The 27,217-nt window shown below is 50.2% G+C and overlaps 2 protein-coding genes and 1 long non-coding RNA gene across 7 annotated transcripts in view; 2 read left to right on the forward strand and 1 right to left on the reverse strand.

Moving 5' to 3' along the window:
* Positions 1-19,396, forward strand: part of ZBTB16 (zinc finger and BTB domain containing 16) — a 191,867-nt gene extending 172,471 nt beyond the window's left edge. For 3 of the 4 annotated variants that reach the window (XM_028832514.2, XM_015115700.3, XM_077960385.1), the window contains 3 exons: positions 11,205-11,375; positions 16,246-16,413; positions 19,061-19,396. In XM_028832514.2, coding sequence (XP_028688347.2) covers positions 11,205-11,375; positions 16,246-16,413; positions 19,061-19,290 — 569 coding nt within the window. In that variant the 3' untranslated portion in view covers positions 19,291-19,396. 4 annotated transcript variants of the gene reach the window in all.
* A 2,324-nt stretch (positions 19,397-21,720) lies between these two features.
* On the reverse strand, positions 21,721-24,791 carry LOC114672406 (uncharacterized). The gene is made up of 2 exons (XR_013404303.1): positions 24,656-24,791; positions 21,721-24,431 (listed from the first exon to the last, which is right to left on the reverse strand). It is a non-coding gene; the product is annotated as an uncharacterized LOC114672406 (long non-coding RNA).
* NNMT (nicotinamide N-methyltransferase) overlaps positions 24,689-27,217 on the forward strand; it is a 59,820-nt gene continuing 57,291 nt past the window's right edge. For both annotated transcript variants that reach the window (XM_077964335.1, XM_077964336.1), the window contains exon 1: positions 24,689-26,620. The gene's annotated coding sequence lies outside the window, so the exon portion shown is untranslated. The remainder of the gene's footprint in view (positions 26,621-27,217) is intronic.

The following is a 27,217-nucleotide window of genomic DNA, read 5'->3' on the forward strand; positions in this document are numbered from 1 at the left end:
GGCGCTGAAACAATCAGTATTTCGTTTTATTTTGAATTTCTGTCTCGCCCAACCCCTGCTCCCCTCCCCACTCCATTCTGTCTCCCTGGGCCTTTGTCTTGCCTCTGTCTCTCTCTCTTTTCTGTCTAGGTCTCCTCCTGTCTCCTGCCTCTGCCTCCACCTCCCTATCTCTGAAATACATTGGGGTTTACTGGAAATTGTACAGGAGAGCCTAGCTGAGGTTTTTGGGGTTTTTTTCCCCAGAGACCCCACTCCTGAGCTGCAGTTTCTCTCCTGGGGCCTCAGGATGACTTTGGGAATGTCTGAAACTAGAGAGAGTGACCGTCTATAGAAAGCGTCTTTAACACTTGAAGAATACTAGAGATGAAAGAGTCCTGGGAGTAACTTATTGTCCAGACAAGGAAATTGGGTCTTACCTTTACGCGTAAGCTCCTGTGCCTCCCGTTAAGCTCTGGACACACTGCCAGAATGTAAATGCCTACTATGTGTTGGACACTACGGTCTTGTAATGAAACTGCTAGATTCAAAGGGTCTGGTTCTCTGACTTGCCCTCTGTGCAGGGTTTCTTGGGGGTCTTCTCTGTCATTCTAGTGCTGGGGGCTTGGGAGAGAAAGCTTCCCCTCCATACTCCCCACCCCAACTGCCCAGCCCTCACCTGGCACAGAGGGGCTTCAGGTACTCTCAGACCCAGCTACTCAATAATTGCCTCTGTGAGTGTTGAGCCAGTTCTAGGAGGTCTTAAGCTGCTAACTGGTAGTCCCCTAGAAAAGGTACCTAGAGGTTCTCTCAAGTCTTGTGAAATTTTCCCATCTTTCTAAAAATCCCCATCTCACAGTGCTGCTTGAGAAAGGTTGAACCTAGATTGGCACCCAGCAGGTGCCCAGTCAATGTTGGATCCTTTCTTTGCCTTGTCTGTGACTGCCCCTCTGTCAGCCTAAGAATGTGGTTCCCTTTTAGTTAAAGGGATTCTCTTTAGCTAAAAGAAGGCTGTCAAGTCTGACTTTGAAAGAGAAAATGCTGACGTCCATCTCAGTGGGAGAAAGGACCATTCAACCTGCCAGCACCCTCTTCAATAGAATTATTGAATATTAGAGTGGAGAAAAACCCTTTAAGGATCACTTATATCCCTCTTCATTTTACTGATGAGGAAATGGAGGCCCAGAAAGGTCTAGTAACCCACCCAGGAGTGCACAGCGAGTTAGTCACTGAGCCAGGACTAGAGGCCAGGTTTTCTACTCTTTTGTTCCTGTTCAGTTGGGAGTCTGCAGTAAAAAGCCACGTGAGGGCAAGAGGATGCCTGGGATGTGAAGATTCTGGCCTGCCCTTTCATGCTGTGTCCCGATGTTCCCCCACCCGCTTTGGGGCTGCTTTTCCTGGAAGCCTCTAAGATTAGCTGAATTTCAGACCAAGGGATCCACGTTTCTTGCAGTGCTCATGCAGCCTTGCAGAGGGTTACAGGCAGAATACATTCCAGGGAATGGATTTAGGAAGAAACTGATTGTAGCTTTTGATTTATTTGCTACCCACCTACCCCCAAATGCAGGAAGTAGGGAGCCCTTTGGCTTTAGGAATCCTGAGAGTAAACAGGTGCCTGTCTCTCTCCTTTGAACTTTATTTCTACAGAACAAGCAGTGTAGAGAAACCAGGGAAAACAGTTCTCTGCATCTTGGGAGAAGTTGTTGAGCACGGGGCGCCTCAAGTCGGCACCATGCCTACCTGCTCCATCCCACGGTCCATCATTCTCCCAGCCTGATCCTATCTCAGAGGCACCTCTCTGCCAGCACGGGCAGTACCTGAGAGAGGCTTCCACATCAGATGCCCCACCAGGGATGGGCTGGGTTGGGCTGGGCTAGGCTAGGCTAGGCTTGCTCTGCAGAGCTGGGCTAGGTTAGGCTACTGCAAGCTGCCCTTCTCTCTGGGTTGTTGAAGTTGGTCCGATTTTTCAATCGTGGGCCAATTAGTTTCACAAATGGGGGCCCCCGTGGTGCCAGGGCACATTTGTTCCGGGCCTGCGCACTGGCCAGGCCCCATTGTTCTGCTGCCCACCCCCGTGTGGGCCCATTGTCCTCTCCCCCAGCGGGTGCTGCTTACCGCTGATTTATACGGGCAGGCGTCCTGCGGGCTCCAGGCTTCTCTGCCACAGCTGGCGGAGGTGCTTAAGGCCTTGGACCCCGTGACCTTTGCCCTAGTCCTGCTGTCATTTTGAAAGTTACAGACCAGAGGGCTGCATACCTCTCCGGATTTACTTTCCACCCCAACTCACCCGCCCCAACGCCACTGCACGCGCGTGCATGCGCGTGCACACACACACACACACACACAATCCCTTTCCTTCTTCCTCCGCTTGCTCTTGGAGAAGTTTTAATTCATTCTGGAATGTCTGGAAGCGTCCAGCCACTGGACTGGAAACCAAGAAGGAGCTGCTGGGGCAGGTGGGAGGTACTAGCCGAGGATATTAGTCTCCGCTGATGTGCCTGGAAGCAGCTACTTCCCGGAACAAGGTTTTTAATCCTCGGATTCATTAGTTCCATATCGGATGCTGGGAGGAAGGGAGGAGGATGTTGCCATCGGTGTGGCACTGCCAGGGAACCAGGACTTGATTTGGCATCTTCCAACTTAGCATGCACCCTTCCTGCCAGGGGCCCCTGAACCCTAGAAAGGGCAACCCAGAGTAGGAGGTAGATTGAATGTGAAGGTGGTTTTGTAGCCCAGTACAAAGATGCAGATCTTGTCCCCTCTTAACCCGTTTATTCTTTCTCTTCTTGCAAACCAAACTCCTCTCCTCCTTTTTTAAAACGTCCTTCCCTTTTTTTATCCACCCCTTTTCTTGTCCCCCTCCCTCATTTTCTCCCCTTCTTGGGCTCGTTTGTTGGTGTGATTGACAAAATTAGTAAATCCATTCATGTTACTTTTATTGTGCAGGTCTCAATAAATCCCCCATGTCCAGGGCGCACCTTAATGAGCTAGTGAGCTGACAAATTTGTTTACTGTAGCTGGAGGTGCCGAGTAATGAAATGCACTTGTGTCTGCAGCTCACTGCTAAACAAATACACGGTTTTCCGGGAGCCAGCTCTGCTAGCTGCTGTGCCTGAGGACGCAGCCACATTCCCCAAGAGACTGAAAGTTGTATGTGTGCATGTGTTTTAAAAAATGTAATCACTCTCCCATCCACTGCCTAGTTTTAAAACAAATCTGAATCAGCTGCTCAAGTTCCTCCCCGTTTTTTGTTATGCAATGAAGATGCTTTTGCTCCCTTGACTGACGGTATTGAAACCATAACATTCCCCCTTTCTCTTGTGGAAATAGAATGTCATACAGATGTATAGATGCCTTCCGTGATTCTACGCAGATAAGAAAGGAAGGAAAAAGAGGCAGAGAAGGCTGGATAAAGAGACCTAAAATTGACAAGGATGAAATTGACAAGTGATGCTAAGGTTTTTGGCTCTTGGCTTGGTTTGGGAAGATGTAACTGAGTACCTCAGCAGTAGGTGACTCTATACACAGGAGACAGACACCCATGCGTGAGCTCAAAGCTAATTGAGTTTGAGACAAGCCTTCCAAGATGGTATCTTAGTGTATCCTACCCTAGTAAAAGCAACTGGGGAACTTGTCTCTCACTCACCAGCAGCTGAGTGGAGTTTGCAGGGTTCAGTGGGCTGATTTGGCCTTCAGTGCCCACATAGCTAGCCTTCTGAGGAACTCTGGGAGTGCAATAGTGCATCCTAAATGATCCTGAAACTCACGCTCAAGAGGACAACTAGAGAAATAAAGAGAGGGCTGTTGGCCCTTAAAGCAGTAGATTCCTTGAAAAGGAGCTGAGCCCTAAATGATAGCACAGGGGAAGTCAAAATGGAGGAGCCACTCAGATTCAGGGGCTGGACTTTGTTCCTTTCTGTCTATTCCTCACCTCACCCCAGCCTTCTCCATCCTCTTAAGATGCAGACAGAGCCTTCCTGCCTTGGGTAGGAGTCAACCCGGTGCTGCTTGTCTCTGCCTCTCTGTCTTGCAGAGTGGATGGTGCAACTCTGCTACCTTTTTCAGCAGCACCCTGGGGGCAAAGGGAGGAGAATATGGGCGAAAGGAAAAGGCATCAGTTTATGTCAAGGTTTGAGTGTGTGGTCACGAAGGTTGCCCATGCTGGAGATGTTGTCTTAGGAAAGAGTCATCCCCAGGATGTCAGAGGGAGCAGAAAGACATATCTGAAGGATTTGGGGGCTAGGGGTGGAGGGAGGGGGAAGTTTCTAGTTTAAATCAAGGTTTTCACACCCTCCTAAATTTGATATTTTCTTTCTGTGGGGAGAAGAAGCTTTCGGGGTGGCAGGGTTGGGTGAGGTTGGGTAGGATTGGACATGAGAAGCCCCTCCGGGGTACATGTGCACGCACACACACACACGGGCATGCACACGCCCCAGCACATGCACACACAGCAGTCCCAGCCTGCTTACCAAAAAAAGCTGGAGTATATTTAGATCCCTCTGCTCCTTTGATTAAGAAACTGCTTATAGCAGGAGATAATAAGAACTTTGCTCCAAGAAGGTGTAGCACCTGAACATCTTCTCCAGCTGTGTACCCCTCTGATCCTCTTCCTTCCCATCTATTAAAGAGATAATTGGTATGGAAATGGCACAGGTGTAAACATGAGGGGTTTTGTGTTTCATAATTTCAGACCCCGTCATCACCTGGGTGAAATACCCTAGGTCTATGTCACCCCTTCTGCCTCTATTCCACCCTGGCCTGGCTTTCTCCCTTTCTCTCTTTTTCTTTCATTCTCCTTTTTTTTTTTTTTTTGCTAAAATTAAGCTTGTTTTAAATTGGAAGACTTTGAGTCATACATGCCCTATAGTCAAAACTGGCTGTATTGGCACTTGGGGGTCTGGTGTGGGTCACCTTCCCTGGAGATACAATTTATGCAAATGTGGTCCCAGATATTTGCATGGACCCTGCCCATATTACTAAGAGTCATGCTCCTTGAGTCTTGATAGCGTCATCCTTTTCACATGCATCCCCTTTTCCTACTTCGGATTCCCTTTGAGCAGATACCCTGGGAGTCCAGGCTGAGACTGAGTCCCATTCATTCTTCAGAAGAGCAGAGGTGCTAATTCCTTGACCTGAAAAATTATTTTCTTGGGTAAAAGCTGACTTATATATCTGATTTACATTGAAATGTACAGATTGATAGAAAGCAATACATTTGTAGGATTTACATAATCAAAAACATTTGTCAGTTTCATCCTAACAGGATTATGAAGTTAGGGCTGGAAAGGGCAGATTAGTTATGAATTCTCTTTCCTAGATGAAGAAACCGAGGTTAAGGACAACAGCTGCCTGGACTAGGATCACAAATCCAAGAAGGGCTGCACCTCTGGGCCAGAATTGGGATCTTTGTACTGTTTCACTGTATAATATGGCAAAACCAATCCTTATATGGTCTGGGTCTTTGCTTCTGAGCAACAGAGCTCAGACATGGAGTAAGAACTGAGGAGTCCTGTCCAGCCCACCAGACAGACACAGGAGGCCTCACTGAGACTGCTGCCTGTGGGTCACTTGTCATTACTGATTTCCAAGGAGAGTGGTTGGATGCTCTTAGTCGTGGTTTCATTTGTGGACTGTGGTCTGAACTTTCCGCATCCCTAGCCCTCTGTCTGTACCATGACTCTCCTCGTACCTCCTCCCCCACCCTTTGTGACTGTCTCACAGCCCCTTATTTATTTACTAATTCAACATGCAGTTATTAAGTGCCTACTCTATATCAGGCCATGTGCTGTGTGTTGGGGAATATAAAGATGAATACAGTAGTTCCTACTTTGGAGGCTTATAATCTATTAGGCAGAGCTGAAAGTCCAAAATAAATGCAATACAGGGCTGTACCACACCAGATACAACAGTGAGGAATTTCAGAGGAAGATGGTGTTGTTGGCACTGAATCCTAAGTGGTGTAATTCCTCAAAGATGCCTTCTCTAGGCTTCCCAGAAAGCAGCAGTCCAGAGACAACAAAACAGCTTAGGCATGTGTATTGTGCAGGGCTGCCATGACTCATGCCATGACTCACGATCCAGGTTGTTCACGGCACAGGGGTACCCAGCTGAGGAGGAAAGAGCCCAAAACCCAGCCCTCTCTGTACTCACCAGGTCTGTGGGGCTGCCCAGAGGAGGAGACATGATTTTCTAGTTCAGATGAAGGTGTTGTTTGGCTGGCATTGGCTCTGTGACCACATTATAAAGTTTTTTCGTGTGGATGTCTCATTCGATGTTCTTGATGACCACAATATGGTGGATAAGCAGCAAATGGATCTGGCGAAGTAAAATGACTTGCTCAGGGCCACAAGGCAAGTATATGGGAGAGCTGGGACCCCTATGCTTCTTTTCCTTCCCCTGTGTCATGCGGACCATCTGACTTCTGAGGGTCTTGTTCATCCAGTCAGAGCACCTCCCCTCTCCCCACTGGTACCAGGCCTGACGTCTCTCCATAGCAGAGGACAGAACCCAGGTGTTGAAGGGAGCAGAGTGTTCCAGTGCTTCCAGGCCCCCCTGCCCCGCCGCACAGCTCACTGCAGCTAATGAATTGCTAATACAATTTTCGAGATAATTTTATTTCCATAGTCCCACATTTTAATGTGTTTCCAAAAGCTAGCATTTATTTGCTTAATCTCCCAGTGTAATAGAATCTGCCCTGACTCATCATACATGCGAACAATCAGCTAGGCTGAAACAGCAGCAAATTGTTTAATAACTCACATCTAGTCTCTAGATTTTTAACTCACATGCACCAATAGCTTTTCTTGTGTCTCATCCACATCTCCCCCACCCTTTCCCTTTTTTTTTTTTTTTTAAATACTTTTCTATCATCATAGCTGTTAGTCTCCAAGCAGAAGAATGGGGGAAGTGGATGCTGAGTCTCAGAGGCCCCCCTTTCTTCCCCTGGGAGGCTTGGTTGGTGGATACATGGCCAAGGAGCACCCCTGCACCTTGTGGAATGTCCCAGGAAAGGGAGAGAGACCACTGTAGGGACATCATGGCATTTCCTTTCCAGGTGGTGACCATATAACTTCCAGCCTGTTGGCCAGGTGTGGAACTTGCCATCTGGGATTTTGTGCATGCCACTCCTCCCTGGCTGTCCCACCTTTCTAGGATTTTCTCTCTCCCCTTGCCCTGGCAGCCTCTGCCCTGGTCTGGTCCCCACCCTCCTCCAGTGGCGCATCAGCCCTCTCGCTGCTTCTCACCACTTGCTGCTGCTGTTAGTCCCTATGTGTGTCCAGAGTCACTGGCTTCAAACACAGGTCAGATCGTGCTAGCACCACTCGTCTTAGTCAATTCAGGCTGCTATAACAAACTGCCACAGACTAGGTGGCTTATACACAGCAGACATGCATTTCTCACAGCTCTGGAGGCTAGGAAGTCTGTGATCAGGGTGCCAGCATGTTCGAGTTCTGGTGAGGGTCCTCCTCCTGGTTGCAGACTGCTGACTTCTCTGTGTCCTCACATGGTGGAAGGGGCTAGCTAGCTCTCTGGGCCCTCTTTTACAAGGATATTCATCCCATTTTAATTACCTAATTATCTCCCCCCAGGCCCCATTTCCTAATACCATTACCTTAGGGGTTAGGGTTTCAAAAAAGGAATTGGAGGGGGACCCAGACATTAGGATCCTACCAACCCTTGGTCCTTTCCTGGCACTGCATTGCCTGTAGAATCAAGTCCAGTCTGTCCTACCTGGCATGTACAGCCCTCTATGGTCTGACTCCCATCTCCCAGCTTGTCTCCATCCCCAGGGCCTGACCTTGGCCCCATCTGCTCTGACATTTGCCAGCGGTGTCTCTCTCCTTAGCCTGGCACATGTGTCCCAATTTCTTGTCCTTTGCTTCTCAAACACTCTTTACTTGTAAAAGCCTAACTCAAAATCTCAGAAGCTCTTGGAGTCGCCCTGCCTTACCCTCCGGGTGGTTGTTAACTCAGCATCTCCCACTAGTCTGGGACCCAGTTTCTCTGCTCAGCCTCAGCCTGCCCCTGGTCATCTAGCACAGTGCCTGCACTTGGCAGTGGCTCAGTGAGTTGGCTGAATGGACATGAAGTGGGTTCAGGCCACCCTGAGAAGTAGGGACAGCATAGTGGGGCAGCATCTAGGGGTCTTGGGAAGACCAAGGGGGCAGAGTGCCGTGGTCTGCCTTGCTGGGTGATATTGACCCTCAGAGCACCTCTGGGTCTGGCTGTGTAGGCTGAGATGTCCCACTGGCAATGCCATTCATGTTCGTCTGCCCAGGTTCCTTCCATGCAGGGGATCTCAGAGGATGCATAAGGAGGAGTCTTGGCTCTTAAAGGGCATGGCTGACCCACAAAGCCTACTCAATCCTACTGATTTAAGGTAGCTATTTGAACACCTGGCTTAATTTGGGCTCTCTGTGGGGTGGGGGTTAAGGGCAGAGAGGGGGTAGATGCTGGGGGCCCTCAAGGTGAAGAACTGGGGGCCACTGGGCACAGAACGCATTGCAGATGCACTGTGCTCTTTTGTATGTAGGCCAAGCAGGGAGGGATATTGAAGACTCACTGTCAACTCTTGGCACTGCTTCTGTCCGGAAAGATACATCTCTCATTATGTCCCCCTCCAGCAAGTGGAGCTGAATACCCTACTCAACATTTCCGAGAGATCTTGGTGGCTCCCAGTGGGATTGCACGGCCTCAGAGAACTATGTCTTGTGACCCAGCCCCAGCATCCGCCTACTCCTGGCCAGGGGCTTTCTAGCCACTGCTGGAGCTGTACTAGAGGCAGGGGTGCTCTGTACTGTTCTTACCGGGCCTCTTCCAGGGTAAGCACAGACAGGTGGGCAGCTGGCCCCAGAGGCAGCATTGAGCCCAACCCCATGGTTTCTGAAAGCAGACACACCGAGATATTTTCAGATCCCACCTCTGCCTCTTTCTGTGTGATCTTAGGCAAGTTATTTAATCTCTCTGTTTTCCGCTAGTAAAAAGGGGGATAAGAATGCCTGCCTTGTAGGATTGTAAGTTTTAAATGAGCTGACAACATAGAAAAAGCACCTAGCATAACACCTAGTTTTGCTCCCCTTCCTTCCTGCTTTTTGACAGCCAGGAGAAAAATCCAGTGCTGGCTGCTATTTCCATTCCCTGCTCAGCCTTCCTGATTGCTGGTGAGATGGGGTGTGGCTCCAGGTGCTTAGACCTCAGTGTCTGCAAAGGGAAGGGGTATCAGGGTGAGTATGAGGGGCACAGAAGTGTAGGGGACCGTGAGAGGTGGACCTTGCCTGCCTACTAGTCCATCCTAACCCAGCAATGAATGGGACAGAGGTGGTGAGGACCAGGCCTCTCCTTGCTATCTCTATCGATGGGCCAGGAAGGCAGGGAGGTTCTTCGTGCCATCCCTTCTCTTCCCCCTACCTTCTACCAGACACTTCTCAATTCCATGCTGAGCAGCCCATGGCTTCCAGCAGCCAAAGCTTTGCCCCCTGCCCCCACCCACTCTGGACTGGGCTGACAGATGCTAGGCCTACTTACCTTTCCTGCTTGTGCCCCCCACACAGGGGACAGCAGTGTGGGGCCAAGTGCAGGTGATATTGCCCAGGTACCAGCACAGAGACGTGCAGATGGGCCTGCCAGGGGGCTCCTGTGCTCAGGAAAACAGAGCCCAAAAGGCTGGGCACCGAGCTGCCAGTTAGGACTCACACACAAGGTCAGATACTTCCTCCCGTGGTGCTGTAGCTGGAAATTTCGGCCATGGCTCCAGAGCAGCATCAGAAAGGGGTTGGTAACAAACAGAAAATAGCAGCCTATATTTGTGGGGTACTGTGGGAGTGAACAGCCAGTTAGAATTAAATGAAAATCTCACATCACTCGCTAGCTTTCAATCATTTGACAGTTGCCCGTCGGGTTTGGGATGGAACCTAAAGCTCTTGACGTGGTTTGCAAGACCCTGCATGGCCTGGCCCTTACCTTTCCCTTTAGCCTCCTCTTCTTCTTCCCTAGCTGCACTGCACCATTCCTCTGTCTGATCCTCCCACCGGCCACGTTTCCCTTTGGCCCAGAGTGTTCACAGACACTATTCCATCTTCCGGATTCCGCCATTCACCTTCCGGATTCCGCCATTCACCTGGTGTTCAGGGTAACGTCGGTCATGAGAGCAGGCACTTGGCATGCTCTTCCATGGTTATATCCCCAGTGCCAAAAAGACAACATTACTTGTAGAAGGCACCAAGTAATACTTGTTGAGTGAATGAACCTAAGATTCATGCTTTAGTGAGTGGAGAAGTAGTTAAAAAAAAAAAAAATCAAAAAACAAAAACAGGGTCTGTATCTAGTCTTGGGAAAGCATTAAAATCTAGGGTGCGTGGGTGTGAATCCCAGCCCTGCCACTTATGAACTCTATAGCAGGAGTCCCCAAACCCTGGGCCATGGCCTGTGAGGAGCTGGGCTGCACAGCAGGAGGCGAGCGAGTGAAGCTGAGCTCCACCTCCTGTCATATTAGTGGCGACATTAGATTCTCATAGGAGCATAAACCTTATAGGGAACTGTGCATTCATAGGATCCAGGTTGCACGCTCCTTAAGAGAGTCTAATGATTAATGCGCTTGAATCATCCCGAAACCATCCCCCCACCATACGTGGAAAAATTGCCTTCCATGAAACCAGTCCCTGGTGCCAAAAATGTTGGGGACTGCTGCTCTATGGGATTTTGGCCTAAGTAGTTAATCTCTCTGTGCCTCAGTCTCCTTGTCTAAGGGGTGAGGATAACAGAGGCTAGCTTTTGGAGTTTTGGATTTATATTAGTTACGTTAGAACAATAGCTGGCCCGTGGTATCTTTGTCATTGTTTGTCCTCACAAGGTCTACCTTGCCTCCCCCACTTTTTGCCGCAGACTCTGCGAAGTCCATCTGGTATGTGCCCTCTTAGTATTTTGCTGCCTTTTACATACTGCCTGACACAGTTGCACATTACCCTTGCTGTTGTGATGTATTTGATCAGTGTCTATCCTTCTCCCACTAGACTTTAGCTTCTAGAGCTCAGGAACGACGTCGATTTTGCCCATCCCTGGGGCCACATACTGGGTGCTCAGTGTTGCACAGCCTGGGCCAACTCTGGATTTGCCCCTGAGCATGGGGATTTGGAAGTGTGAGTCCCGACACTGGCTCTCACTCCAGATGGGTAAAGAATGCGCCTTGTGTTCCCAGCCTTCTGAGGCGCCCCTTTTCCTGTCTCCCACAGGCACTGACATGGCCGTCTTCTGTCTGCTGTGTGGGAAGCGCTTCCAGGCGCAGAGCGCACTGCAGCAGCACATGGAGGTCCACGCGGGCGTGCGCAGCTACATCTGCAGCGAGTGCAACCGCACCTTCCCCAGCCACACGGCCCTCAAACGCCACCTGCGCTCACATACAGGTAGGTCAGTGAAGCTGATGGGTGGATGGGGTGTCTGGGAGCCAGTCTCTATATTTACCTCCAAGGACGTAAAGTGGAGGTGGTGGGCTGAGTCAGCCCTCAGTCCTTCTGCTCAAGGCTTGGACATGCAGGGGCTGCCTGGCATGCAGGTAAATGTGGACAGTTCTCCCAGTCCCCTCCTGCAGACCGTTGGTTCAGAGTCTTTCCATGTTCAACACAGGATGCTCATTAAAACGGCAGGCTCTTGGGTCCCACTCTCAGAAACTTTTATTCCGTGGGGCCAGGGTGGGTTCCCAGATGCAGCATTATTAATACGTATTCCCAAGGGATTCTCATGTAGGTAGACCCAAAATGAATTTTGAGAAAAACTGACCTGCTGGGTCTCTTAACAGTGTGTGCCCTGCCTCCCACCACTCTTGATGCCCCTCCACGCCATCCATACAGATTTCTGAAGTCAGCTTCGGGCTTCTGAGGGCAAGTTGAAGAAGTCCTACTTTCCCCACAATAACAAAGGCCTATACTCGGACCTTAACCCTGTTTAGGGAAGACGAGGAGGGCATTTAAACGATGAGCAATGAAATATTGCTTCTCAGCCAGTTCCAGGTGATGGGACAAGGGAGGGGTTATGAGCTAAGGAGGCTGGGCCAGGTGCCCAGAGGCTGGCCATTCCCTGCCACCAGCCTCTAGGGCTTCAGGGATGGGGACACTTGGTCCCTGATGGCCGAGAGGCATTTGCTTTCCTGCAGCAGCCCCCGGTCTTCCCTAACAGGGGAGTGGATGGCTTAAATTCCTTATTTTCTCTATGACGAAACTGGGGCTCTGCTGACTGTACCTGGGTAAAGGAATGCGCATTTCTGAGTCTGCATGTGTCTCTGCCTTTGTGTGCTGTGTTTGTAGGGAGGGTTGGGGTCAGGTCTCTATCTGGGTATGTAACAGAGCATATACTCATAAAAACCTCTGCATGCCATGTAAAGAAACTACTGTAGGCCCTCTCCTCAGTTTGAGAGTCTTGTCACAGCTCAGAGATTGAGTATGCAGACCAGGTCTTGCATGGGTGGCAGGCTCTGCTAAATAAGGGAAGAGCTTTACTTCTCAGGGACCGAGCTGGCCTGGCCTGCCAGCAGTAGGTATCCTCGTTAAGGAGCCTTCCTGGCTCTCACTTCTGGATGCCATTTTGTTCAGGGGAGCACATTGCCTTAGCACCACCGGATTTGCACAGAACTACTTAAAATTTCTGGGATAGGATGGAGGTAGGGCCCAGAGGGGTGGGCTCAATAAGAAGGGCCCAGGAGGGTGGGATGTTGCAGCGACTGCATAAGCGTCTCCCCTGCAAGAATATGCACCTTCCTATGAACGCCTCCTTCAGCGGGTCCCCAGGTTCATTTGGTCTTATGAAAGATGGCTAGATACCTTTCAGCCACTTCGGAGCATGCCACTGGGTCCAACCAGTTGGCTTCATGTGACTTGAATGATCTCAGTCCTGCTAAATCCACCCGGGATATGCCCTGCTCTGTCCATGCCACCTTCTCAGAGCTCAGATCTGAAAATGTCACATGCCCTTGTGTCAGTCATGGCTCGGATCCACAGGGAGGGGCTGTTTCCAGAGTTAGGGAGAAGCCCTTGCTTATTCTAGGAAACACAGAGCATGTGTGCTGCCTGTGCACACACAGAGAAACACCCATCAATTTTCACACCAGTGAGGCACTGTGCACACAAGCCATATACAGGCTGTGCACACCCCACACACAATGCCTCATTAATATTCCGTTGTTCTTGGCCCATTTGCTGCTGGGGCCGGGTGTTTAGCATCAGCAGCTGTGTTTGGTAGGTTAGTCCAGCCGTGCTCTTGGCATTGATGGATCCCTGATTCACACGGCTCATCATATAATAAACTCTCAGCTGTGCTGAAGGGAGGGGCCAGGAGGGAGGGGCCTGAAGAGCCAGCAGGATGGGGCTGGGGTGGGGAGGACGACAGACACTGGGCTTGGCCAGTGCCAGAGAAAGCATCAAGTAAGGACAGATTTGGGGGGGGAGTGGGGGGGTCACAGGTGCACCGGGCAGGCTGGAGGGGGCTCTAATTAGTCTCGTTTGTCCTGCACTTAATGTCAAGCTCATTAAAGAGGCTACAGAGTTAATCAACATACCACAAATTGGATTTTGAGTTCTGCAGCCAGTTTTGTGTACATTATGGCCACACTGACACAATCAGCTCTCAGGGTGAGGATTTCACGCCAGGTGCGCACCGTGCTCCCAAATCGGGATGGGGATACGTGTGTGTTGGTGACTTTTCTTTTTCTTTCTTTCTGTTTCTTTTTTTGTTGTTATTTTTCCTTCTAAATTCTTTTTATTCTTTTCCCTGGGCAGACTCAGGAGATTTCCTATTTAAACTCATTTAACATGTGCTCCACTTCATAATTAAATTCATAAAAATTGGATCAAACAAACTCCTCTGTCTTAACCCCTTGTTTTTTTAAATTGTTAGGGACCCCTCTGGAGGTGAAAGGCACAGGCAGCTGCCCCCCACCCCCCCACCGCTGCCTTCCCCCCAGCTGGGCGACTGCCGATGTACGTTTTAATTACCGGCTCCGGCTGAAGTCTCACGTGGCCTTGGCTTTATTTATTTATTTATACCTTAATGAGGATACTGAATCTTTGATTAAAGTCGTAATCGTTGCCGATTCAGTAAGGAGGGGGAGTTGGATGTCAGACCAGACGGGACTATGAGTGCAGACACACAGAGAGAGTGGGTTCAGGCGCACGCACACAGACTGGCCCTTACTGTGTTAGACACACAACTAATTAGTACCAGGGTTTGCACAGGCCTCCACTCCCCTTGAGTTTGATGGGACTAGGGGCCAGGAAGTCCCATGGCTCTTGACAGTGAGGATGGGCAGGTAGCAATTTTGAGAACCCCAGGCCTTGGCCCATCCCCAGATCTGCAGGTGAGGGACTCACTGGCTGAGCCTCTGAGCCAGTGCAGCACCCCATAGATTGGGGTGAACTGGTGTCAAGGCACGATGCCACTCTTTGAGCTTCTTCCATCTGATTACTTGATGGAAGTGCCCCTCACATGGCATGGGTGCTTCTTGCAAATCTTTCACCCGTGAGAAAGTCACTGATCAGATCCCAGCATCTGCTCCCCACAGAGCCTTACTAAAAACCCCTCAGAGCCATCAGAAGAGATGAGAATTTATGTGGGTACAGGGGCCTAGCTTTGGGAGGGGGAGCTTTGGTTAGTGGCCCGAGGAGGGGAGAGAGAGGAGAGAGTAAAATATCATTTTAAAAAGGAAGTGAAGGCACAGGCATGCGAGTCTATAACGAGAAGGACAATTTATGCCCAGGCACGAGCGCAGTTTGACATGGGGATAATGAAAAAACGTAGGTCATTGTGGATGACTTAAACCTTCAGCAGCTGAAGAAAATGTATGAAATGCAGAGGACATTACACGGTTGGCAGCCCCGCACATCTGCAGAGGGACAAGTGAAATACAGTGGGCCATTCTTTACCATAAACTGTGGTTGTTGGAGATGCAGCCCAGAGAAATTGTAATTACAGTGACAAGACGAATCAGCGATATTTAAATATTCATGAACAAAGTCTGGGGTGATCAATCTATCTTTATTGTCTGTGCCTTCACTCCTGTAATAAATAAGTAGCTGGAGTCCTCACCTTTCATCCCCCAAGTCCCCCACTTTGGGTATGAAAGGCAAGATGGTTATTCTCCACACCCCAACCTCTCATGCTCTGGAGATTTCAGAGTGGGATCCTCAAAAAAGAAAAGGCAGTTCTCTCCAAGCTTCATGGATCCACCATTTCCTGAGTCTGTTCGGGATCCTCCCTGTGCGATGCACTGAGACTCCAAAGATGGGTGAGGCTTGCTTCTTATCCTGGTGGTGCTTCCATGCTGGAGGTAGGGTGGGCAAGCCAGTAGATACAGCACAGTGTCAGCAAGCTGACAAGTATATGGTACCCTGACTCCAGGGCCAGACCCAAACCTGAATCCCAGCTCAGCTCTTCACTTGCTATTTCACCTCAGGGATGATGTTGAAGCATCTCCAAGCATCTCATTTTTTCTCAACTATAAAATGAGAATAATATCTTTCTTTAAGGTTGTTGCCATGATCACCTTATGCGATCACATCACACATCTGAGTGCTCAGGAAATGTGGGCCATTTTAATGCGAAAGTGTGATAAAAATTATACCACACGAATAAAAGAACAAAATTCTGGGCATTTCTTCTCTTTGGGGACACAGAGGAAAGTGTGATTCCTTCTGCCTGGAGAATCAAAGGGAAGCGTCCACACAGGGGTATCATGAGCTGGGCTTTGAAGGATGATTAGGAGTTCACCAGGGAGAAAAGAAGAAGTCGAGCAGAGGAAACAGCTATGTGAGACTGTGGAGGAAGGAAATTGGGGACTGTAGAAGGTATTTGGGGAACAATGTGAAGTTCCCAGAACTGGAGAGATTTCTTTGAAGGTTGAGGAGTCAGGCTGGAGTGACTTTCACTCTTAACCTAAAGGAAGGGGAGAAGAGGTCATCTGAGAAGCAAGATGGTGAGGTCTCATGTATCCACATGAGGGCTTGCTTTCTGGGGACTGCTGTCCATCCCTGAACCAAATGGGCTCTCTTTTCCCAGGACTGGCCCTTGCCCCACAGATGATCATGGGCCCACAGTAAAGTGTGGACATGTGTGAACACAGGTATTGCTTGTTTATTCAATGGAGGTGTGGCCGTGGATCCCTAAGTTGTCTTTGGAGGTGGTGAATACAGGCCGTCTCATCCTTCTCATGCACTGAATGTGCCCTACTGTACCCTGAGGAGGGGGCAGGGAGAGGCAAATGCCTGATCCAGCCGCTTGTCTCCACAGGCGACCACCCCTACGAGTGTGAGTTCTGTGGCAGCTGCTTCCGGGATGAGAGCACACTCAAGAGCCACAAACGCATCCACACGGGTGAGAAACCCTATGAGTGCAATGGCTGTGGCAAGAAGTTCAGCCTCAAGCATCAGCTGGAGACGCACTATAGGGTGCACACAGGTACTGAAGGCCAGGGAGGGGTCTGAGCTGGCTCTGGGACCTGGGTGGAGGTGGGAAGCAGATGGTCTCCTGGAGAAGCCTAAGTGAGGATGATCCCAGGCTGAATCAAAGAGTAGAAGAGGTTCTATTAAGGGCTGGTATGATGACCTGAGGGCCACCACACCCCAGTCAAGGTGGCCTGAGGGCCACCAGTCAAGGCCAAGGCAGACATTACTAATCAATCCCAGCACACTTTCCAATGAGCCCCCACCAGCTCTCCAGGCAGTTATACCAATAGTTCAGAGGTGACATGCAAAATGATGTCTGTATATGAGTCCTAAATTAGGGGTAAGTTGGTCCAGTTAGCTGGAAGCGAAGGTTAGGTCCAGTTAACATGAAGCGAATTTCATGTTACTCAAGGGTTACAGTAAGAATTAGGATGCATTGAATCAGGTTATGATGGAAGTTGGGAAATTGTAAAGTTAGATTGTGTTTGGTTCTGAGATTAGAAGAGCAGATATATTTAATAATCCCTATATGCATATGATGTTTTACCATTTCAGAGTGCCTTCACATTTTTTTTTTTTAGACAGAGTTTCGCTCTTGTTGCCCAGGCTGGAGTGCAGTGGCATGATCTCAGCTCACTGCAATCTCTGCCTCCTGGGTTCAAGCAGTTCTCCTGCCTCAGCCTCCCGATTACCTGGGATTACAGGCGTGTGCCACCATGCCCGGCTAATTTTGTATTTTTTTTTTAGCAGAGACGGGTTTGCCATGTTGGTCAATCTGGTCTCGAACTCCTGACCTCAAGTGATTCACCCGTCTCGGCCTCCAAAGTGCTGGGATTACAGGCATGAGCCACCATGCCCGGCCACATTATTGTTTGTATTGGAAAAAGAAATGTGGGCCACTGCTTTTCCTGAGGTCAGAAGACAAAAGAAGTGAAGGGTCTTCCACAGTGTCCGAGGTTGGGGGCAGTGGAGTATTGGAGCTTGCTTGTGAAAGCTAATTTTTCACATTTCTTCACAACTTCAAGTTCAGCGACATCACCTTAGTTGCTTAAAATTGGCCCTGGTAGGAGTATTCACATCATAGCAATCAGCAGATGCTACAAACCAGGGCTTTTTAGAAAGCCAGTTGTTAAACATTTACCACCAGCACATTGCTGGTTGTGGGGAAGGCTGATTTACAGAAGGGTAAGAGGTGGTGGCACATGGAAAACAAAGAAACCCCTCTGATCGGGGGGGACAGCTGTCCTGTCCAGAGGAAGGGGGAGAGGTGGCTTCAGGCAGGTCCTGCTGGCTTAGAGGAGAGTACATTGCCTTTGGAGGGGAAGGGTGGACAGAAGGAGCAGTAAGCAGAGCTACGTGTTGTCAGAGCTCAGTTTTCGTGCCCCAGTTTGAGCCCCCAAGGACAGGGTTGGGTGTCCATTGCTGACACCTATAGTGACCCAGAGGATTTCCCAGAGCCCTGGGGTTTCCTTAGCCCCTTGTCGGGGATGTGACCTGGCAGGTGGATCATTAACTGTATTGGCAGTGACTATTGTAAATAGCTGGTCGATGGTTAGATCACTTTGGCTGTTCATTACTTCATTATTTGCTGGGGCCTGTGCACGGAGGAGTATTGATAGCGAGATGGCTGGCCAGTTAATTACTGTATTGAAACAAGGTTCCCTCACATCCTCTGCTCAGCTCTAGGGGACTCTATGGAAGGAAAGTTGGGGTATAGAAGGCTAGGGTGTGGCTGTGTACTCCCAGGTTCTTTATCCTTCCCATCCCACCCCACCCCCAATTCTAGCCTCAGGAGGGAGGCAGGGTCCAGGGCAAAGTCTTAGCAGTTTTAGCAGGATAGGCCGGGTGCGGTGGCTCATGCCTATAATCCCAGGACTTTGGGAGGCCGAGGCAGGCAGATCACTTGAAGTCAGGAGTTCAAGCCCAGCCTAGCCAACATGGTGAAACCCTGTCTCTACTAAAAATACAAAAATTAGCCAGGCATGGTGGCAGCACCTGTGATCCCAGCTACTTGGGAGGCTGAGGCAGGAGAATCACTTGAACCCAGGAGGCAGAGGTTGCAGTGAGCTGAGATCGTACCACTGCATTCCAGCCTGGGCAACACAGTGAGACACCATCTCAAAAAAAAAAAGGCTTTAGCTGGATAGAGGTTCCCAGGTGCGGCATATTTGAAGGACTGGGTTCCCTCAGTTTTCCCCCACCCCTGCTCCCCACCATCTGTAGCCCTGAAAGGTCTCGATCCACCTGCTCCCTGGATGGAACTGCGGCTCGAAGAGCCATTCCTGAGGACCGTGGGGCCTTTCTCTTTCTAGACACTCATTTTCTTAATTAGAAAGGGAAAAGACTGTGGCCTTAGGAGAGTTAAGAATAGTAAGACAAGGAACTGGGCAATCCAGTAGTCAACTAGCTACATGTAGCTATTTAAATTAGTTACAATGAAATAAAATCAGAAAACTGTAGAGCTCCAGTCGCACCAGCCTCGTTCATAGCCATGTGTGACTGGTGGCTGCCGTCTTGGGTGGTGCCTTCATTGTCCCAGAAAGTTCTGTTGGAACAAGCCCAGCAGGAGGAACCCAGCTTCCCTGGCACACCTGAGGGTGACATGGTGCCCTCACCGCCCTCTGTCCTCACTTTCTCCTGCCCTGTCCCTCTGCCCTCAGGTGAGAAGCCCTTTGAGTGTAAGCTGTGCCACCAGCGCTCCCGGGACTACTCGGCCATGATCAAGCACCTGAGAACGCACAACGGCGCCTCGCCCTACCAGTGCACCATCTGCACAGAGTACTGCCCCAGCCTCTCCTCCATGCAGAAGCACATGAAGGGCCACAAGCCCGAGGAGATCCCGCCCGACTGGAGGATAGAGAAGACGTACCTCTACCTGTGCTACGTGTGAAGGGAGGCCCGCGGCGGTGGAGCCGAGCGGGGAGCCAGGAAAGAAGAGTTGGATCGAGATGAAGGAAGGACTATGAAAAATAAAAAAGGAAAAGAAAAAAAAAAAAGAGAAGGAAAAGGAAACCTGATAGCTTTTTGGCCTTGGATTCTCTCTGGGCTCCAGATGACCTGGATGCCAAGCCACTGCCCCTCCTCTGGGGGCCTCCACCCTCCTCTCCCGGCTGGAGGTTTGCCTGATTTTCTGGGATGGGGTGGGGTATTTTGTTCACTCAAATGGTGGCACATTTTTCTCCTGCCTTCACCCAGATCTTCCTTTATGTGTCCAGAAATGGAGGCTAGAAAGCAGGTGAGAGGTCCTCTGATCAGAGCCACACAGTCTCTGCCGGCCTTGCTCCCGCAAGACCTCCAGAAGATGAAGGCAGGGAGGAGGGGAGCCAGAAGGGTGCTCCCCTGCCGATGGGGCTGGGCTGGGTCACTAGCTGCTCAAAGTGGCAGCTCTAGTTTGCTGGCGGCCGACTGGTGAGAGGAAGGGCTCTGTTTCTCTTCCCACCACTCAGCCCACCTGCTGCTTTCCTCTGCTTTGCCACATCTGGGTGTCCCCTGGTGGTCTCTGAGAGCCTCTGGACCCCTGCCCCTCCCCCAGCTCTTTGTTCCCAGCCTCCCCTTGACTCCTGTCCTCCAAGTCCCAGGGGAGTCTCAGCCCCTCAGGGACCTGGCGGTGTCTCCATCCTTCTCCAGTTCCCTAGTGGGACAGCTGCCTCTGACTTCAGAGCCCCTCCTTCCCTCAGCTTTCTGAGAATACAAAACAAATCCAATACCCCACCCTAGTCCAGGCCCATTGAGAGCAAGATTCCTGCTGCGCTGCTTCCAAAATGGAAAAGCATCACAACTAAATACCTAATATTTTACCAAACAAACCACAGTCCCTACGTGGCCCTACTTCAGTCCCAGGAGAAGGAATCCATGAAAGGGCTGATGTTCCAAGGGAAGGTTGTGGATGTCTTTCTCTAGGGGGGCCCTACACCTGGGGAAGAGGATACCCAGCCCGTGGGGTGACGGAAGCTGGGCAAGGGAGAAAGTTGTTGAGTCACACTGAGGACCCTAGATGTAGTGAGCTCAGCAAGAAAAGCCAGGTCCAGAGAGAGTCACACAGAATTCCTGACTCACAGCGCTCCTCGGTCCACAGTGGAGAGAAGGAGGAGCAGAAGGAGGAGGAGGAGCAGCAGGAGGAGGAGGAGTTGAAAGCGCTTTGGCCTTGTGTTATGTTTTGCTTCTTTTCTGTGTCTCCTGTTAGCACATTGTACTTGAATTACCTCAGTTTTTTGTGACCTCATGAGCTTTTTTAACCTCTGTATCTCTTTTTTTGGTTGGGGCTTGGAGGAATGGGGAGGGTGTTCTTTTCTGTTTCTTGTGTAAATTAACAGTTGTTTTTATAGACTTCAGCTGGCCAAGACCCTCCCCGTGCCCCTGGAGACCAGCCTCCCAGCTGGAAGGAACTGTGCAGGAGGAGTTGATACTCAGGATCTGAATGTGAGGGCCGGGGAGGGCAAAAAACGTAGGTGGGGAGGGGATGTTGCATTGGGGTCCCATGGTCCCCAAAGGGCACTAGGGAGTCACTATCGGCTCCGCCGGTGCACGAAGTCACCTGTGGCCACCATCCTTTCAGCCTAAAACACTCTGGAGAGAATCCCACCTTTCTTACAAGTTGCTGGGCCATTGAGGTTTGAGGGCCTGTGTTTGGATCCTTGCAACTGTGTGGTCTCACCTCTGTGTGCATTCTCATTGCCAGGATTGGTCTATTTTCACGGCTGGTCTTTGGGGAGCGGGGCGGGATCCAGCCTTTGTTTTGTTGTGTTGGGGCGGGGGTGTTGTTTTTCTAAAAGCTACCTCTTATGTTTGTCCAGTTGTTCTTTTGTTCCTTTCCCGCCTCCCACTCTGCTGCTCTTCCTCCCTCTTTTCCCCAACCTCCCCCGACCCTCCTGAATTTTGGAAAGCACATTTGCAATATTCGTGTTTGCTTTGGGACGGACCCTCCGTTTCATCTCATGCTTTATGTGTAAGAGTTTTTTATTGTTATTTTTTCTTTCCTTTCTCTCGCCGAGAAAGTTGTGGCTGCGTTTTGATCTTAGGTTTTACAAAGTGGTTTAGGGAAGCGGTTTTGGGGAGAAGGATCACGAGGAATGTAGGGAAGCCGGAGGGATGGGTGCTGCTGTGACGACCTCCCTGTCCCTCGGCCCCGGCCCTCCTGCCCTCCCCTTCAATCTCATCCACCAAATCTGAAGGCCTTAAAATTGTGTGTTGGGAGGATGCGAATTGGGAGGACGGTGTCACTAGACTGTTGATTAGGGACGATGAAGTAGGGAGGATGCTATTTTGCAACTGTAATAACGACTTAGTGTTTTGGAAAGGAAAAGAAGTTAAACTTGAAATATGTGACTAGAACAGTTGTCATGTTTATAATGTGAAAAGGGTGAAATCATTTGGGGGAGGGGCCGTCTGTAAGAAATCAGTATGCACTATGGCTTCCTCCTCTGGTCTGGGAAGAAGCAGGGACTGGCTGGCCCTCAGGGGATCTGTAAATCCCAGAAAACAGTATTTTTAACAGCAAGATGTCATTCAACATTGGTGGGGAAGGAAGAGAAAAAATCAAACTATTCCATAGAACTAGCTTACCCCCTCACTCCCTTGCCCTTCCCACTCAGCCTGGGCCCCTCCCCCCTCCATTCATAAAAGCTGAGAGGGTTGAGCTAATCTTTACAAATTGTAATATTTTTGTAGTATCTGTTAGTTCCTTCGTCAGTTCTGCAGAACCTTGCCCTTTCCTTTTGTAATGTGAATAGGAAGACAAAAGACAAAAAAAAAGTCCACCACCACCAAAATATCCCTTTGTACATGTGTGTGCGTGTGCGTGTGTGCTTTGTGTGTGTGGTTGTGTGTTAAATCATGCAGTATTGTCGTAATCTGGTGTTGCAGCATTGGATGGTACTAAATCAGCACCCGGACGCCCCGCCCAACCCGATGGGCCCTGCAGACCCCAGTAGAGAGGTAGGGGGAGAGCTCAGAGGAGTGTGGTTTCTGAGGGCTACTGTTTGGGGACACCTCTGAATTTGCTGTACCCTCCTCTCCCCGTGAAGACACCTGAATAGAGTCTAACATGCCTCTTCTCCAACTTCCTACCCACAACAACGGAACAGTTCTAATGTTGCAAGGCCTAGTGGCCGGGGGCAAGCTAAGAGGCTGTCTGGAGGCTTTATATGTGTCTGGAGTTGAGGGGAGAGGAGAAGGGTAGAGGGAGGTCTCTCCCCAGGTGGGATCTGAATATCTGTCCTCCCCTCCTCTTGGCGCCGTCTGACTCCTTTGGCCACCTGGCTGCCTTTAGCTGTGGCACTGCTGGCAACCCTGCTTGCTACTGCCTTATCCAGCACAGTGAAAAACTTCTCCAGCCTGGCAAGGCCACGTTGGCTAATAGTCCCTTTCCTGTGTCCAGCTCCTACAAGTGTGTCCCTTAATGCGTTTGGTGACATTTACACCCCACTCATGTGCTCTTTCCCTGTTCACTCCTTCACTCATTCAAAGCATTAAAATCCTATGTATATATAGGATAGACAAATATATAGATATATAGATATATATATAGAGCAAGAGATTGATATAAAATAGTAAATATCATTGCTGCTTTGGGCTGCTTTGGAGGAGGAGGCCATGAATATGGGGAAGGCAGATCTGGGGTGCAGGGGTGGGTAGGGAGGCTGGGGGACCCAGTGATTCAGTACAATCCAAGGGGTGCAACGTGGGCTTGTTTAATCTTTGTGCCTGAACAGTTTTTCCATGTTGAGAAAAAAAGAAACAAAACTGCTGCAATTTTTCACAAGTGTATGGTACCTTTCTGGATGCTATTGGTACAACTGCTGTGGACGGAAGAGGGCCGCTGAGCTTACCTCCTTATAGAGGAGTGAGCAGAGGTGGGGCAGCCTTTCGACTCTGTCCATGAAGGGTGGCAGGGTCGGGGTAATTTTGGGGCCTGTTTCCCGGCAAGCCGAGCTAGGGTGAAAACTGGGGGTGCACCAGGATGTGAGACAGAAAAGCAGAAGATTAGACTCTGTCCATTCACTTTTCCTAGGCCCATCCTGTGGTCATCTTTCCCCCTCCCATCTTACCTCCTCCTTTCTGGAGCCTCTGCCGACTTGGCTGTAATGGTGGCACTTACCTGGATATTTCAGTGGGAGGACGAAAAGCGAGACTCACCCTATGTGGTGGGACGGATGGGGAGAGGAAAAAGGCAGAGATGGCCAGGAGAGGGGCGCAGGACAAACCAGAGAGGTTGGGTCGGGGGAAGAAGGCAGGGAGAAAGAGGGGTGCAGGCCCTGCAGGCCGGTTAGCCAGCAGCTGCGGCCTCCCTGGGCCCTTGGCATCCCACTTCGCAGACAGGGTACCAGCCTCCTGGTGTGTATCATAGGATTTGTTCACATAGTGTTATGCATGATCTTCGTAAGGTTAAGAAACCGTGGTGGTGCACCATGACATCCGACCCATATAAATAAAGATAAATATATATATATATGTATGTAAATTATAGCACTGAGGGCCCTGCTGCCCTGCTGGACCAAGCAAAACTAAGCCTTTTGGTTTGGGTATTATGTTTTGTTTTGTTATTTGTTTGTTTTCGTGGCTTGTCTTATGTCGTGACAGCACAAGTGCCAGTCGGATTGCTCTGTATTACATAATAGTGTTTTTAATTCATCGATGTTCTAGTTAATGTCTACCTCAGCACCTCCTCTTAGCCTAATTTTAGGAGGTTGCCCAATTTTGTTTCTTCAATTTTACTGGTTACTTTTTTGTACAAATCAATCTCTTTCTCTTTCTCTCCTCCCCACCTCTCACCCTTGCCCTCTCCGTCTGCCCCTCCCGCCCTCCCCTCCTCCCTCTGGCTCCCCCTCTCATTTCTGTCGGCTCCATTCTCTCTCCCTCTCTCCTGCCTCCTGCTGCCCCTCCCCAGCCCACTTCCCCAAGTTGTGCTTGCCGCTCCTTATCTGTTCTAGTTCCGAAGCAGTTTCACTCAAAGTTGTGCAGTCCTGGTTGCAGCTTTCCGCATCTGCCTTCGTTTCGTGTAGATTGACGCGTTTCTTTGTAATTTCAGTGTTTCTGACAAGATTTAAAAAAAAAAAAAAGGAAAAAAAATAAGAAAAAATGAATTTACTGCTGCAGGTTTTTTTCTCTCTCCATGTGTCACTAAGTGAAGTTTGTGCCTTCTATAGCAAAGAGAATATTTTTTACATCCTACTAACAGTAGATTTTTTTGTAGTGAACATTTTTTGTATTTTTATTTATAAGTCTCATAAGAAAAATAGCAATGTTCAGTTGTATACCTTGAATCTGCAGTTAGAAGAGAATAAAGTTAATTCAGTTGTCTCTCGCTTGAAGCGTCCCACCTTTTTATTGAAGTACTTGGTTTTTTTTGTCTTTTTTTTCTTTTTGCCTTTTCTTGTGTGGGGAACACGGTAGAGGAATTAAGATTTCTGTGTGGGGACTGGGAAAAAGAAAGTTCTGTATTACACATATTTAGCCTTATCTATGTGTCACTTTTATGCCACATTTACAAGGTACATACACACTGAATAACATTCTCCTAATACTTTTTACTTAAAAAAATTGTTAAATACATGACTATCATATGATCCTTGGTACAGGGTGCTAGGTAGACACTCGTTCACTTATTCAGCAAGACCACCGTGTACCAGTTACTGTTGTTGGCACTGGGAACTATAGCAGGGGACGAAACAGACAAACCCTGGCCGCCCTGGGGCTACCATGCTAGCAAGCAGCTGAGTCGGAGTCCGTTGCTATGTTAGGATAACTTGCTCAGGATTGCACGGCTGGTGAGCAGCAGTGAGAACTCCATCCACCTCTCCTGACACCAGGTCAGGGTCCTTTATTCCAGAGCTCCCAAAGCAGGAGTCTCCCGTCTTAGTCTTTAGAGAGACATTTTCAACTGACTCCTTAGCAGCTAAGCAAGCTTCAGAAATTTCTCAACAAGAAGCTTCCACACAATCAAAGGTCCCTGCCTGCGTCTGTAGCAGCCAAGAGCCGTTAAGAAAGGAGATTGGAGCAGGTGGCCTTGTGCAGGGGAGGGGATGGGTGGGAGGCGGCCGTGCAAGCTCTGCATTGTCATGGACAGAATAAAGGATTTCCGCAACACTCGATGGGTACGATCCCTCCCTGTCTCATCTCCCAGTGTCTGGGCCAAGCCCTCTTCTCTGGCCCTCTCCCTGTTCCTCTTATCGGGGATGGAAGCATCACTCTATCTGTAGCTGTAAAACCAAAGTCACTCAATCCTAGACATGGTGCTTCAGCACCTCTGCCTGAGGCCGTCCTCACTGTCTGTCTCTGACCAAAATAACCCCTCTCCTCACAAGACCTAGGGGACACAGCCATGATTCTTGTGCTGGGTCCCGCCGGTGTGGTAAACCCATGCCAAGCGTCAGGCCTGGCCTCCAGCATCACCAGGAGTTGTGGGGAGCCATCACCCCATGCGCCACCACCACCGCCTGGGGAACCAAACAAGGCCCGGCCTGCCAGGGGTGGCACTGGGAGGGTTACCTTTCAGCTCTGTTCTCCTGGTCCCAAGGCCGGGGTCTGTCCGACCCTGGGGTTGCTGAGCAGAGAACCACCTGGAGCTACCCTTACCCCTGGACAATCGTCCGAAGAGGAGGAACAGGTGCAACCCGGGGGGCCTCCAGCCCTTAAAAGTTGCTTCTCTGTCTTTGCTTTCTCCCCTCCCTCTTTGCCGCCTGCTCTGCTTTCTTCGTCCCTCCTGCCCCTCACCTTTTTCCTCTCTCCCAGTCTTTTTTCTCCTTTCCACTCCTCACCTCTCTTCCTCATCTGTTGTCTTTTCTCCTTTCTTTTTGCTTTTGTTTCTCTGTCCCACCTTATTTTCCCTCTCCACATATTTCTCATGTGAGAAACCAGTCCTTAACCAAAATTCTATGTTTTTTTTGAGCTGTTGCTTCCCTTCCATTCCCCCAAGCCATCCTGATCCCAGCTTTTCTTGGGCCCCTGCCTATTTCCTCACCCCTACACTCTGCTCCAACTCCCCGACACACACACACACACACACACACACACACACACACACACACACACACACGCCTCCTCGCCCCTCCCCCAGCTTCCCTCTCCTCCCTCAGGCCTCAGCTTTCTCTTGACAGATGGGAGGGCAGTGAGCACTCCCTCTTTAAAACAACATTTAATCGCCGTTTTCTGTTCTTGGACATCAAAGCTGGGGCTTAGGCGCTGTGCTGGGGTCGCGGCGGCGCGGGCGCTGGGGAGAGGAGGTGAGTGAATAGGGGCTGGGCTGAATGGGCTTTGTGTGACCGCCGGCTCTGCCAGCTTTACATGCTCTTTGACCCAGATATGATCTCATGGAGAGAAAGGGGCCCTGGCCAGACCAGCCTGAGAATGCTCCCTCCGTGGCCTGACTCAACCCCTCTCCTCCCTGCCTGGGGCAGGCGGCCCCACTGCCGCCCCCTGCCAGCCCCGGCCACCGCTGCCCTCTGCCCCAGCCCTGGCAATTGTGGGCAGCCTCCTCCAGAACACACTCGCCGCCAGGAGGACACATTGCTGGGGTCAGAAGAGGGGACAGGCACCGAGGCAGGGGCTGGGAAGATGCCACTGTGGGGCTGTAGGGTGTTCTCCAGGGACCTTACGCAGGAGCTCCCTGCATGCCTCGTCGTCTTGGCTGCGTTCAAGGAGGCGTTTGGGTCATGTCAGCCTTAGCAGCTCTCCTCCCAGTGGCTCTGAGGGACTCCTCCCCTGCCCAAGGTGGAGAGCGGAGGCCCGGTGCCAGCAGAGGCTTGCTGAGGACTCAAGCAAGTTGCAGCCCATGAGAAGAGGCGTAAGGGAAGCCAAGGCCAAGGCTGCCTCCCTCCACT

The sequence above is a fragment of the Macaca mulatta genome, chromosome 14 (genome assembly GCF_049350105.2).
Source record: "Macaca mulatta isolate MMU2019108-1 chromosome 14, T2T-MMU8v2.0, whole genome shotgun sequence".
Taxonomy (NCBI): Eukaryota; Metazoa; Chordata; class Mammalia; order Primates; family Cercopithecidae; genus Macaca; species Macaca mulatta.